Here is a 15,551-nt window from a genome sequence, read left to right as displayed (position 1 = left end):
GATCAAAAGAGCAGTGAGGTAGTGAGACAGAATTAGCACTTCAGCCTGCTGACTCCTATTCCAGTGTTCTATCTTACAAAGGACAATAAAAGAAAAATGGGTGATACTTTAGTTTACAGTTTCTATGAACTTACCTCAATTTTCTAAATAAAACAAATGAGCTTGTCATGCAGGGTTTGGACATGGAAAAGCTGAAGTCTAAAGAAGACAAAGGAAAATTTCCAAGTTTAACTATTGGTGGAATCTAATAGGATTCCATATCTCTTGCCTTTGCAGGTCTTACTCATTTTGTGGTTGATTGGTTGGTTGGCTGTTCAGTCGCTTGTTTTAGGACCACAGATGTATTGAATTAATCATTTCTTGGATTCATTTCACCCTTTCCTCACTAGTTCATACATAGTTATGTTTAATAGCAATTTTTACAGGGTAATACATATTCTCAAATCACAACCCTAGCTAATAGCTAAGACATAGATAATTAACCTTCATATAAAATGCCACTATCCCCTCCTCCTGCCTCTCCTCACCAAGAATTACCAACATTCTGAATACTATATTGATTGTTCTACTGGTTTCCTTTTCATATAGTTATATATGATATATATTTATGTTCCCAGAAAGCTGATAAATTTTTTAACTTTATGAAAGGTATATCATGCTGTTTACACTATTGGGGGGATCATATCATGCTGTATACAACTTGGAGGGCATATTGTGTAATTGGAGATCTTATTACCAACAAAACTAGGTATTCACGGTATACACATATATGCCGGCGCACGGTGTGTATGTCTATACATTTATAATGTAAAGACTATCAAACTATCCAGTCTCTTTAATTTGAGACCTATGTAAATACACTCTACCTATAGATTATATAGTAAAGACCCATTCATTCAACAGATATTTTTAGACTACCAACCACGTGGCAGGTGGTACTATATCATATTGATACATCCGTGTACAAACAGATACACTCCCCTCCCTAAATATCCCCGATTTCATGGAAATAACATTGCGTCTCCACAGACAGACAATAAATAAAATATGTAAAATATATGGGATGTTAGATGATGTTAACTGCTAGGGAGAAAAATCATGGAAGGCCCTTAGAGACTGGGATTTGGAATTTTAAATAGAGTGATCAACAATGAATTGAGGGTGGGGTGAGTGGGGAGTCTTTATTCACGGAGTGACATGGAGGCAACTTGTGAGAGCTGAATCAGAACAGAAGTAAACTCTTCAAAAACCCCCACGCTCAGCCTATTATGTCTGTAGGATGACAGGCTCGGTCGTTATTGATGGCTCCTGGAGAGACAATGCATGTTCCTCCCACTTTTCTTGCATCTGACCATCGACTCTGCAGGAATCTCCGTGGTTGCAGCTGCCACACCTGAACGCCTTGCGCGACCACCACTCGCGGGCACTTTGCCGCCGCGTGCGCGCCCCGCCTTCGGGCTGCTCCCGGGCCCGCCGAGGACGCGCGCGCGTGCCCGGCCCCGCGGCCTCTCGGCAGGGACGCGGCCGGGAGGGCGGCGCGCGCCCCGCTCGGCAGCTGCGGCGGCGGCTGGTGTGGGCGCTCACGTCAGGGTTGGGAGGAGAGGGGGTTCGCGACGAAGATAGTGAGGGAGACATGAGGCAGCCCGGCAGGAAGCGAGAAAGAGTTGGGTGGAGAAGGAGTGAGTTTTAGAGTCGCCGGGTGAAGCAGGACCTGCGCCTGCGGGTGAGCGTGGCCGCCTGGGCTCCTCGTCTCCTCCGCGCGCTCTCCTGTGTCCGCTTTCAGCACCCCGAGCGGAGAACAGTTCCCAGCAGCCCGCAGAACGGCCAGGAGGCCACCGTGGCCGGGCTACCTGGAGCCTTCCTCCGGGCTCAGAGGCACGGTCTAAAACACAGTGTGCACGCCGCCTTCTCCCCTCTGTTGGTGTGCAAGTAAACACGGGGGAAAGCATCCGGCGGCCTCAGGGAGCCCTGAAGAAGCCCAAGCAGAATGTACCAGGGACACATGCAGGTAAGACATTACCATCGAACTGGAAAGAAATCTTGGGGGCTAATTTAAGAGCAAGGTTCTTCACTAAGTTATTGTGGTCAAGAGCTGTCTTCATACAATTCAACAAGTGAAGTGGTGCAACATGACCATGACATTTCTGTCCGGTGCTATGGGTAAAACTAGACAGGTTTCTGAGGGTGGGGGGAGACCTCAGAACTTCGATTGGGGAAGTTTGTTTTCTGTGCATTCCCTGAGCCTGTTTCTTTAAACAAGATCAAGAAATCCAAACAGAGGAAACCTGGAGATGACTGTGTTTCCGTTGTAATCCTATTGATGCAACTCAGCATGTATGTCAGCTGAAGGGCAAACAATAATTGGAAAGACAAAGCTTTTCTTTTATCATCTGCAAAGGTTTCTTGACAGTTAGAACACTTGGCCACTTTTGTATTATTTTTTAAAGTGATGATTTTTTTTAAATGGTCGGTGCTGTATTTCCCCCCTTCAAATAGTGGAACATTATCACCTATCCCTACAGTCATAGGATGACTTGGGGGGATGAATTTCAAACGTATGTCCAAGAGGCTCTAATGTTTTTCAGGGGAGGTGCTGCCTCTTGTTATTAATGCTCCTCTGAGCTAAGCCTCTGCTTCTCTTAGATGCACTCCACTCTCTTGGGAAAAATTATTTTAACCTTGACTCCAGTTCTCATTCACATGGTTGGTTCTTCCTTATAAAGGCAGGTGTACTCTTGGGGGAAAAAGCGAAGTACTAACTCAGCTTCCTAAAGTATGAACTGAGTTTTGGTGGGGTGGTTTTTTTGTTTTGTTTTGTTTTGTTTGTTTGTTTTGCTTTTTGCTGTTCCTAAATGCTGTAGTCATCAGATTTGATGTTTGGGCTTCCTTTCCATTCCAAAGATGGTCAAATACAGTCATCATATGTGGTGTCTTCACACTAGTCTGTAACATGTGTGAATATTGATGATGTTGCTTTTGTGTCATTTGATCAATTGAAAATAGATAAATATGTTATTGCATTCATGACTTAACATTATCAAATATTTACTTTCTAAGTCTGTGAGGAAATTTTTTAAGACCATAATTTACTTTTATATAAAATGGCATTAATCAATTTCATAAGTTTTGTAAGATTTCTGAATCAGCACTATCAGAATTCCAAAAACACTTCCCATATTACTGACATCATCCTGTTTTGAAAATTTTACTGGAGTTCTATCCAGTTGATGGATAATAATTAGTCACTGAAGTATATTTCTAAATATATATAATAGATGTGTTTCTTATTAAAGCTATGTTAATAAGAAAGTTTAGCCACAAAGAAACATTCCAATAATGATGAAAAAATAAAGAATTATTAATAGAGTTTAATGTTTCCATCTGCACCTAAGAATGACAGTTATAATTTTATATATTATCTATTTATTATCCCTAAACAGTTTCTTCACAGGAGGAAAATAGGAAGGTTTTACTGAATAAAGTCAATCTTCAGAAAATTGTTCATTCACATAAAATTCATAATTGATTGCTTGGGCAATTTACAAAAACTTTCCACATTGATTTTTGTTGTTGTTATTTAAATATGTTTTTGTGAATGAAGAATTAAAACAACAATCTGGTAAATTAGGGACCCAATTTTAACCCAATTTTCTGAATATTTCAAGGGAGGATATTAATGAAACCTGAATCGATTGTCTAGAACAATGTCCGAGGGTTCCATTTTACTTTGAAAGAATAAACAATATGTAAGATTCTGCATATGTTCCCAACTTAATGTTTTTTGCTTGTTCTCTGTTGTAACAGCCAAATATGATGGCTTGCAGTAAAACTTACAGATCTTTGCTGCCAGGATTAACTTGAAAACGTTACTAAATAAAGACTGTAATCAATATGCTTGCCAAAATTACAGAACACAATACTCTTTTTTTCCTATTCACTAATGACCATTAATGTTAAACATACAACTTCTCAGGCTTTAGTAGTATAGTAGCTATTAAATGATACGATCATCTCAGTGGGACTTGCCCTCCCCCGGAAATAATGCCTATTACAACCTGATTTTATAATATAGCTATTTGCTTATATCTGAAAAACCCAGTCTCTTTCCCAAAGAATAAAATTTATCCTATAGACAAAATCTCCTTATGTTGATATGTTCAGGTTAAATAAAGAATCCTTCCTTAACAGAGATAACATCATCCTCCTGTGCGTACCTGACTGTAATCATGAAGGAGAAGATATATAGCCCAAATATTCCAAAATATTTATTAAAAATCTGAATACATATTTGGTAAAATGGACCAGGAATGAGCAGATTTACTAACACTTCTGCCAACTCTGGAGTTCATTTGATACACTGGTGTTACTTGGCTGATACCTTAAAATGAGAATGAAACAAAATATTTGCAGTCATTTGCTATGCATTCTAATTCTCTTTTCTGTATCCAAGAGATTCTAAAATAAAATGCTTTGAAAATAGGCAGTCTGGAGTGGGGGAGATGTTCACAAGAAGCCTTTAAAAATAGTCTAATTTAAAACTCCTGTAGTGCCTTTATTTTTACAACTAAATGATTTTATAAATAGTCTATTAAGTCTTTTATATCTAGCTAATTCATCCACTTTACCATAGAACCTGAATTCATTGTAGAAGCCAGAGACTTTCAAAAACACACTCTGCTAGTTCATTTGAAAAGTTGACATCTATTACAGATAGATAGAACATATATTTCTTGGTTTCGGAGTAAATGCCACAGGTATATTTCTTAGGAGCAGGACCCCAGAGTCGTGCTGTTTTTCAACTGCCTTGCCACTTATTTCCAAGGGGAATTTATCACCCAAGCAACTGAAGCAAAAGTTGTTTCTTTAGTGACTGTTTTAGATTTACCTTTCTTTTTCTCCTTTTGACCAAGGGGGCCAATGGCAATTAAATATATCTTAGATTCAGTTCAGGCCAAACTCTTTATTCCTCTCAGATAACCTGCAGTCTTAATCTCTTTAATACCTCTGTATACTCTGTACCGCAATACTTGTTTGTACATGTGCATGTGAATTAACAATGCCAATTAGAGTAAAATAATTATGTGTCTGAATATTTCCTTAGCTGAATTTTTTTTCTGGGATGGTATAAATATAGAGCAATGTAATTTAAGTTTTGAACTAAGATTTGTTTTTTATTTTTAATGAAACATCCTCACTAATGTTTTTTGTTACAAAAGAAAGTTATTTCAGAAGGCAATCAAACAAAAAAATCTGTTCATAATTGTAACTGATCTTCATTATGGGCATTCAAAACCAGAATTTTCTGATTTATTTAAGCTGGCTGAGGAAACATTGCACACCCTCTAGCTTCATAAGACATTAACTAAAGAAAATTTAAGTGACAAAAATTGTAAGATTATTAATAGTTCTGAAAGTAGCCATTTTATTTGTCTTCCCCCAAAGACATTTTGTGTTTGTCTTTATTTATGACTTTACTTAGCTTTTCAAAAAAACCTTCATGAAAGGGAACAGCTCGAGTAGCATTAATTATGTTAATACATTAGATCTGGACACTAGGGATTCATTTAGTTTCACTGGAAACAACAAATAGAAGAAGCCAATCCAAGAGAAAATTATAAAATGTTTCCACATCTATAACTATAGTTTGTCATAACTGAAACCCTAAAGCAAAACTGTAAAATAAGTAGTATTTGTCATGGGTATTTCCACTTCTCTAAGAGATCCATTTTCTCCTCTTTGATGCCACCATTTTCTATCTTCTGTCATTTCCTTTCTTCAACCTTTTTTCAACCTTTTGCTAACAAAGATATAATTAATACCAGTACACTACATACACTACATACATGCACTACATACACATGCCCTGCAGTGGTATTTGCATTTTCAGAGGAGACTCTTTGAAGATTAGTTTGGTAGAGAAGATGTTTTAAGGAGAATGTGTAATGCTGTCCTGAGAGGCTGGGGTTGATGGTCTTGGTCAGGTGTAGCCACTGCCTTCCCCTCACCCCCCCTCCCCGTCTCAAATGGCACCTGCCTCGTCTCCTCAGAGTCTTCCTATGAATGATAGTCAGCATTAATACTCATTTACTGAATGAATTTATTGTCTAAATGAAATGGTACTAACTAGAACTCTTCTGAAGGAAATTCGTGTACAGTGGATCTAGTGCTCAAAATTAAGAAACAAGTTCCAGAAGATTTTGAAGTGCCCTCGAATATATTTACAAGGAAATCATGCTTGATATGAGAGTAATACTGAGCTCCCAACACTTAAAATTTATAATACATATGGAATAATATTGCAGAGTGTTTGATTAACCTGAAAATATCATTCCCCAGTCATAGTCTTACTGGCCAATAGTTTATATAATATACTTTAAGAAATATGATATGTTCTTCCTAGATTTTGTTTATGGTTTACAAACATTCTTCCTGAACACATGTGTTTTAAAGAAAAATTCTAACATATGAATGTTTTGAGTATAAGACATTTTTAAGGTAAAGATTAAGAAAGGGTTAGAATAGAACTTGTTAATTTTAAAATCCTTGAATCTCTAGTATTACTATGGCCAACCTAAGAAACATTAAGATGTGATGTATCACATAGTCAAAACATCTGGCAGTCTGCTGTTTTACACTTTTCACTGAGATCACATGTTGCCAACACAGGCATAAGCTAGAGCTGCTTAAAGGTTCTATATTCTCGAATTAACTTCTTGATACACTTATAGAATAACTAGTATGCATTTCCTGCACTAAAAGTGAAGATCAATTCTGGCCTAATGTTTCCTTATTAAGAGACTTAAGTCCAATCTGAGTGTTAGGGGACATCTAAACATGATGTAATTACAAATACACTGATAAAGGAAATGAGGTTGCCAAATTTCTGAATGTGTATCATCTTTTATAATTCAGAATTTATTTACTGTGCAGCATGTAACCCATGTATCAGGTACCAAGACCACCAGAGTGATGTGAATTAGGGGTTACATTTCTATTAATGACCTTCATCTCTACCTTCCCCATTTCCACCCCTCCTCACCTATGCCATTCCCTTTACTAGGAACAAAATGGAAAACTTCTTTCTTCATTACATTAAGATAGATTTTTTTTATTTTATAATTAGCATATTATACAGCATACATACAGGAAGATAGTAATACCCTATTGGTTAAATATCCAGACTACTGCTGATTGTTCAGAGTTCAGAGTATAATACAACACATGGCCATTGTTGTCTTATTTTGTCACTTTTTACTGATCTTTATTAGTACCAATGTACTACTTCTCCTATTAAAACTCCATTAGACAAATGACCATTATTATTCTTCATGTGAGATTTTACTAAACTGACATTCCTATGTATTTTTTTAGACAATCACTGTTAGAAATTGCACAGATGAAAAATAATGAGCTCATTTAGATAGGAAGATGCTACTTATTCTCCATTTCATGCAAGAAAAACACATAGAACCGTCCAGCAGCTCTGAAGTGGGGTGAATCTGAACTAGGTGGAAGAGTTTGCATTGAAGGTGCATAAAGAACTCCCAAAACTCCTGCTCATACATACATACCTCTGGAGAAAAAAGAAAGAAAAAGGAAGAAAGGAAGAAAGAAAGAGAGAAAGAAAGAAAGAAAGAAAACCGGAAAAACCCTACAAGTGGGAGTTGGTATAGCGAAAACTTTTTTTTCCCCCCCAAACAGAATGCCATATGGTGACCTATAAGTTATGAAGATTCCAAAAGATGTTTGGTGTTATTATGCCAGAAATCTACCTAGGAAGCCACAAAATTCCCACTCCTACACACCCTCTTAAAAATTATTTAATTTTTAAAGCAACAGTATGGTAGAGGAATTCAAACCATTTCATATGAGTAATGATTGAAGGAACTGGGGATGTTTAGCTTGGAAAGTGAAGCCTCAAAGAGACCACAATGACTCTATATAAATGTTTGAAGAGTTACTAGGGAGAGGCTACAATTGTTTTGTATAGCCTTGAGAGTTAAAACTGGTATGGTATCAAGATGAGATAAAAATTTTCTCAAGGCAATGATAACAAAAAGACCCTGGATATTTAGCCAGTTCCCACTGAGTAAGATGCCTATTTGGAGGTAGATAAAGCCTAGAGTGAAGGGGGACTGAAAGTGGGCACAGATTCCCTATGCACACACAGGCCTCTGTTCCTAGACCATCATGCCTTGTAGATAAAATCCAATAAAAAGCACCATGAGATGGTATGTGTGTTTGTGTGTACATCTCTGAGTGTCCTATGAAAAAATCATTGTAGTCAATGAAGTAATGACCTAAAATAAGCAAAATTCATAATGTTCAGGGGGAATATTTCCTGGTTACCTAGAATTAGTCAGGGCCATGCCAGTACCATCGTGCAAAGTGATCAAAAATAGTAAAATGTCAGAAAATTTGTAACCTCTTTAAGGAAATGAGAAACAGGAAAACATTTAAACATCATGAGAAGAAGCTGATAGAATTGCAAAACATTTTTTACTTCCTTTCACATGGGTATGAATTGTAACATGAACGCTTATACCAAATGGTATCTTTTGTTTATGTGGGGAAGTAACATCTGATTGGGCAGGTGATAATGCACATGAAACACCTGGGAGATGGTTGGAAATGCAGAATCTTAGGTACAATCCCAGATCTATTGAATCAGAAACTGAATATCTCAAGATACCCAGTGGTTTATATGTACATTAACATTTGAGAAGTGATGGTTTGAAAACATCGACATGGAGAACAAGGCCTGACCTATTGCACTGAGAGTAGAAAAAAACTTGATTCTTGGGTATCTTTCTGAGGTCATAGAGACATGATGATGTCCCTGACAGAGGGGCTGGTAAGAACAGCTATCACAATTATGTTTGAAATAAGTTTCTTCCTCATATCCATACCATAATTTCCACCCAATTGGTAGTGGTTTTTCTGTCTGGAAAAAAACACAGAAAACCTTTTATGTTCCACCTGAATAAAAACAAACCTTCAAGTATTGAGAGAATTATCATGTCCTCATCCCATTAAATCTTTTCTTCTCCAAGATAAAGAGCCCAGTTCACTCAATCATTTTTTTTTAAGATTTATTTATTTATTTATTTATTTGACAGAGAGAAATCACAAGTAGAGTAGAAGCAGGCAGAGAGAGAGGGGGAAGCAGGCTCCCTGCTGAGCAGAGAGCCCGATGCGGGACTCGATCCCAGGACCCTGAGATCATGACCTGAGCCGAAGGCAGCGGCTTAACCCACTGAGCCACCCAGGCGCCCCACTCAATCATTTTTCATTAGGACATTTTTGATGTTTTAATACCTCCATGAAAGTAGGGCCCTCTGAGAAAGACATTGCTCAAGATGTGATCTCACCAATGCCAAGCAATGTGAAACTGTTTATCTCTTAGGAAAGATATCTATTCAGACAGTCTAAGACTGCTTTAGCATCTCTAGACTATAAGTTGTTCTCTAAATTGTTTTGACGTTTCTATTCTCTGACTAATTTGGGAGTTATCTCACAGTTACTAATCTTTATACCAGAATAATTTTGGATCCAAATGTGCTCATTAGAATATTCTAGGTTAATGGTTCCTTATATCTCCAACAATTACATTAATGTTCAGTTTTGAGGTCATAGAATCCTGAGTTTGAAAGACTCTTGAAAGTGTTCTGTTCAATCATCTCATTTCTCAGATGAGGAAATTTAGGTTCAAAAACGTAAGAGGTTTTCTCAAAAAGTCCCATGCAGGTTAGTTAGCAGAGCTAGCACTGGAATGAAAACTGCCTTACCCCAGTGTGCTATTTCTATTACACTATTATTCTTTATTTTGATGTTTTTTTATAAACAAAAATCTAAGTAAAAGTAAACATTATAATAAACTTCTAGATATTCCAAAATATCCAGGTGTTTGGCATTTAGTCACAAAAATTGATATTTTATGCTTTTTAGTTTTAGTGTAACTATTTGATATTTTATGTATTCAGTTTGATAGTCATTTGGCCGGCAGTGGAAAAAGGTCTGGTCTGTAGGTGTGTTTTAAAAGTGGAATGAGGCACCATGAAAAGCTGCATCATTGGAGCGCCTGGGTGGCTCAGTGGTTTAAGCTGCTGCCTTCAGCTCAGGTCATGATCTCAGGGTCCTGGGATCGAGCCCCACATCAGGCTCTCTGCTCAGCAGGGAGCCTGCTTCCCCCTCTCTCTCTGCCTGCCTTCTGCCTACTTGTGATCTCTCTCTATCAAATAAATAAATAAAAATCTTAAAAAAAAAAAATAAAGAAAAAGTTGTATCCTTTATGTTTCTACGAATGTTCCTCACTGTCTCTCCTTGGACTGTCTAGATTAACTATTTGAGTGAACTGGTTTGATAGGTTCTTGAAACTAGTTGCCTAAATATACAAGTAAATCAAACCCCAGCGTTCTTTGCTGTAAGCAATGGGAGCCAAGTCTGGCTTATTTAAGTAGAAAGGGGATTTATTAAAAGTATACTTGAACAACAAATAGGCATAGGAGGAATGATGAAAATAGAAAAATCATCATTTTGCAGTGAACATAACAAAAATTGATTCAAACAAAAATGCTAAATGGATGCTAAATATGAGGAAGAGGGCAGTTTGAGGAGAAACAAGATATTTATATAACATCAAAATATCAACCATTTTAGGGTATCTGGGGGTCTCAGTCAGTTGATTTCTCTTGATTACAGCTCAGGTCTTAATCTCAGGGTGATGAGATCAAGCCCCACATCGGCCCTGCACTGAAAGTGGAGTCTGCTTAGATTCTCTCTCTCCCTCTCCCTGTGCTTTTCCCCACCCCCCAATCATGTGCTCTCTCAAAATAAATAAATAAAATATTTTAAAATATATATAGCAACCATCTAAATTGTAAGAGAAAAAAATAACTTTTCACTGGAAAAATTGGACAACACCCTAATTAAATAATCAAAATCAGTACTACCAATACAGTAATCATCTGCATGCCCATCTCTGGATATGATGCCCTGAGAAGGACACAACATCACTAACGTAGTATTATTGCTGAGAATGTACAACTTAAATCCAATCAAGAGAAAATTTCAGACAATCCCCAATGAAGGATATTCGATAAAGTAAACAAATTATGTTTTTAAAAGTGTCCATGTCATGAAAAACAAGGAAATACCAAGGTGTTTACACATTAAAAGAAGACTTAGCATATGACAACTATACACAATACATGATCCTGGATTGGATCTTGGACTGGGAAAGAAAATTGTGATTAAGCACACTGTTGGCATAATTGAAACTTGAATATAGACTGGAAATTAGATTAATATTAGTGTTATGTTTCTGGAATTTGATAACTAAACTATGACGATGTAAGAGACTAGCTTTGTTTATAGGACATACATCCTGCTGTATGAAGGGGTAAGGGGGAATAGTGTATGTAACCTACTCTCCAGTGATTTACAATAATGAAAATAATACTATGTATGCTATAATTACATATATAATAGAGAGAGTGAGAGTGAGAAGGAAGACAGAAACAGAGAAAGAGAGAGAAATACAACAAAATGTTAAAAATTGGTAAATCTGGGGAAAGGGTATTATGGGAGTTCATTGTTCTATACGTGCAGTTTTTCCTGTAGGCTAGGGCTTTTTTGTTTTGTTTTGTTTTGTTTTTTCAAAATAAAAAATTGCTGTAGAGTTACCCTGTGACCCAGCAATTGCACCACTAGGTATTTACTGCAAAGATACAAATCTAGTGATCCAAAGGGGCACATGCACCCTAATGTTTATAGCAGCAATGTCCATAACAGCCAAACTATGGAAAGAGAATAGATGCCCATCGACAGACGAATGAATAAAGAAGATGGGTAAATGTATACAATGGAATACTATGCAGCCATCAAAAGATATGAAATTTTGCTATTTGCAATGACATGGATGGAACTAGAGGGTATTATGCCAAGTGAAATAAATCAGTCAGAGAGAAACAATTATCATATGTTCTCACTGATATGTGGAATTTGAGAAACAAGGCAGAGAATCATAAGAGAAAAGAGAAAAAAATGAAATAAGATGAAACCAGAGAAAAAGACAAACCACAAGAAACTCTCAATCTCAGGAAACAAATTGAGGGTTATTGGAGTGGAGTGGGGATGGGCGGGTTGGGGTGGCTGGGTGATGGACATTGGTGGAAAAGGTATGTGCTATAGTGAGCACTGTGAATTGTGTAAGACTGATGAATCACAGACCCCTGAAACAAATAATACATTATGTTAATAAAAAAAATTAAAACAAAACAATAACAAAATAAAAAGTTTCTTTTAAAAAAAAATTTTTTTTAAAGTACATTGGGGGACTCACAGAATTCCAGAACTAGGGTTGGGATAGAGAGATCAGGCAGCAGACAGGGCACAGCCTCAGTCAAACTTCAAACTAGGCTAGTGCAGACCCCACTGCTGTCTTCACAGAAAAGAAAATAGGAACTTGCACCGCTTACACACTAGACTTGAGCACTGGTTCAGCTGCTCACCACTGCTGCTGCTGCCATGGAAACCCCATGCTGGAGCTTAAGCTGCTCTGCCACCCACTGCCAGGATGAATCCTCTACCATGACTTTGTCTCCATGCCCCCAGATCCCAATGCAAAGTGGGGACAGGTGTGCCTGTCATACATCCATACCCTATATGCAAGATAGTTTGGGAAAGTGCGTATCTGCTTACCACCAAGACTCCAAAAAGAGGCAATTTTCCAAATTTGGAGTTTAGATTTGGGAAAGTTTAAAAAAAATAAAAAATCCAGGGCCCACTACAACATGTTATAGATATTGTTTAAAAGTAAAATAGATCCCTCTCTAGACTTGACTAAAGTCCAGTCTGCCTTGAGGGAAAATATTTAAAAGAAAATAATTTTCTTTAAGCCTGTGTTTGATACAGCCTGCTACTACATGCAGGCCTATAGGAGAATATAGGAAAGCTAGACTATATTGGTTTATTAAATCATGCAGCAAAGAAGAGCAGAACAGACTTCTCCATCATTCATCAATGTCCATCTACTGCTCACTCTTACTCTTCTTGAAAAATTGGAAAGAGCTCTGTGAAGAATTTAGTAATTAATTGGGGAATTAAAATACATATCATGTACTTTAGTGATAAGAACAATTTTTTTCCTCCATATGCAGGAATTTAATGTGGAAAGCTGGGCACATCCAAAGGATGACTATAATCAAAATGCTCTGTGCATTTGAGTCTTTAATACTGATATGCCATCTATTATATAAGTCTTTAGAAAGATATATGTAAGACAAAACGAAAGTATCCTTAAACTCGAGGCAAGATTAAATTAAAATAGAAGCTTAGAGATATAAAGGTCTTTAGAGTTCACATACCACAACTTTGTCATTTCACATTGAAGAAACTGAGGACTAGGTCTTGGTAGAATTAATTGCCTCTCCTCAAAATGGAAACAAAATATGCTGAAAGGCTTTTGATAGAATGTATCATATATTGCTTAATAATCCTCACTTTTGAAGAGGTTATAAAAACATACTGGCTAAGAACTTGTGCTCCAGAATCAGACAGCCCAAGGTTCAAATTTTGGCTTCCCTACATATTATCTCTGCGATCTTACCATAATAACATACCCTCTGTAAACCTCACTTTCCTCACCTGTGACATGGAGAAGATGAATGCGCTCGGGCATAGTGACGACTTTGTAAGGATGAGCTCTTTTGTTTTGTTTTTGTTTTTGTTTTTGTTTTTGTTTTTGGAACCAGCAAAAGGTTTTATATACATTGTGTGTGGAAGAAGAGGTTTAGCCATAGCAGTGCCTGTCATGATTGATTGTCTACAGTGGTGGCAGATGCTTGATTTTCTTATTCTCCCACGGCTCTGCAGTTTTTCCATTCCCCCATCTCAAATTCTTGCCTTCTGTACACTGAATATTTACTCACCCTTTAATTTTTCACTTAAAGTTTATCTCCTCAGTGAGTGCTGCTCTGTGCCCCCACAGTATTCTTCCCTGTTCTCTGACAAAATCAGAATTAGGGATGTCCTCCTCAATGTTTTGTTAGCACTTTAAGTGCATCACAAATACCAATAATTAACATGTAGCTTTAATTACTTATTTCTGTCAATCTCCCCAACTAGCAAGCCTATTTGTGGCAGTGACTATACCCAATCTATCTTTGTATCCCTGAAGATTACTAGTGCTAGGTACATACTATTAATGTAGTATTTACTGAATGAATGAATGAATGAATGAATGAATGAATGAATGAATGAGGGAGTGAATGAATGGGTGAAAGAATGAATAAAATAATGAGAAGATTCCCTTTATCTTGAATAAGGACTCTAATTGGGAATGGTCTTCTTGATTCTAAGATGCACATGGCCCCAGAATCTGGTCTATTCCCATGGGTTTCAGAAGCAAATGCATATCAAGTAAAATTTCCACATACTTGAGAGGGAATCAATTACAGGGAAACCTTATAAACCTTATAATTAGATTGCCACTGTAATTAACCAACAGACTGCTGTCAAAGCAGTCTACACAATTTAATGGGTTCAAACTCTTTAAAGCCTGAGGACAGTCTGGAGCTACAGATTTAGAAATAAAATAGATTCTCCTAATGGTTTCTAACTATATCTCTAAGTGGCCAAGGTCATTTGGAATTAGAATCCAAGCCTCTAAGGTTCTTAACACCTCTTCACCACCTCAGCTTGTTGTCAACAATGATTTTGATCATAGTGCTAACACACACACCCATGAGACATCCTGAAATGACAGAACATCATAGTTAGAACTGCCCTGAGAGTCCATCCTTTGCTTACAACCAGTTGTAAGGGTTGCTTACAACTCCAGAACTGACCTCCTCAGTTGCGCGCGCGCACACACACACACACACACTATTCCAGGGATACAAGGTGCACTCACAATGGTCATCCAAGAGACATGTTGATTTTGTAAGCCTGTCTGATGGATGTCTCCCACAGTTACTCTGATATGGGAGCTTGAGAGATGGAGGAGTAATTCTTCCTATCAGGTACAGGGTAAAAAGATTGATATATCACATGTCAAAGCTTTCTCTAATAGAGAGGAAATAACTATGCCAGTGATATATGCCATCTCTGATCAGATTATAAAAGGAGACATTTTGGGGTAGGGGTGGCCAAAAACACAGACTCATTTCCCTAGAGGTCATCACCCCACACCCATACACACAATTTAGCAAGCGAAGTTAGAGGGTTGGATTTCAGACCTGACTTGTGCTCCCTCATCCAGACATCCTTGCACAACCAATATGTACAACCATATATATGACTCTGAAGGGAGTCTCCTCTACTAACATTCTAGTCTGTGGGGTGTGTGTGTGTGTGTGTGTGTGTGTCAAGGTGTATGATGAAAGGTGAAGAAATGAGCTCTATTTTATCAAAAATATTTCAAATGCAGATTGGATGTGAATTTGCTGAAGTCTTTATGGAAGATGGTTGGCTTAGAGGATTACTGGCTTTCCTTCCAACTCTAGGATTCTATTTTTATCAGGTCCTTAATTAGTAATACAATACATCTC

The 15,551-nt window shown here is 37.4% G+C and overlaps 1 protein-coding gene across 4 annotated transcripts in view; it reads left to right on the top strand.

The window, feature by feature from the left end:
* The first annotated feature begins 1,686 nt into the window (after positions 1-1,686).
* PEX5L (peroxisomal biogenesis factor 5 like) overlaps positions 1,687-15,551 on the top strand; it is a 226,419-nt gene continuing 212,554 nt past the window's right edge. For 2 of the 4 annotated variants that reach the window (XM_082744575.1, XM_082744572.1), the window contains exon 1: positions 1,904-2,008. In XM_082744575.1, the coding sequence (XP_082600701.1) occupies positions 1,988-2,008 (21 nt within the window). In that variant the 5' untranslated portion in view covers positions 1,904-1,987. Of the gene's footprint in view, positions 2,009-15,551 lie in introns of all 4 variants that reach the window. The other 2 variants (XM_082744568.1, XM_082744571.1) reach the window with 2 other exon arrangements.

This window comes from Mustela nivalis, assembly GCF_964662115.1.
Source record: "Mustela nivalis genome assembly, chromosome: 1".
Classification (NCBI taxonomy): Eukaryota; Metazoa; Chordata; class Mammalia; order Carnivora; family Mustelidae; genus Mustela; species Mustela nivalis.
Note: the sequence above shows the minus strand (reverse complement) of the source record. Positions and strands in the feature narration are given on the sequence as shown.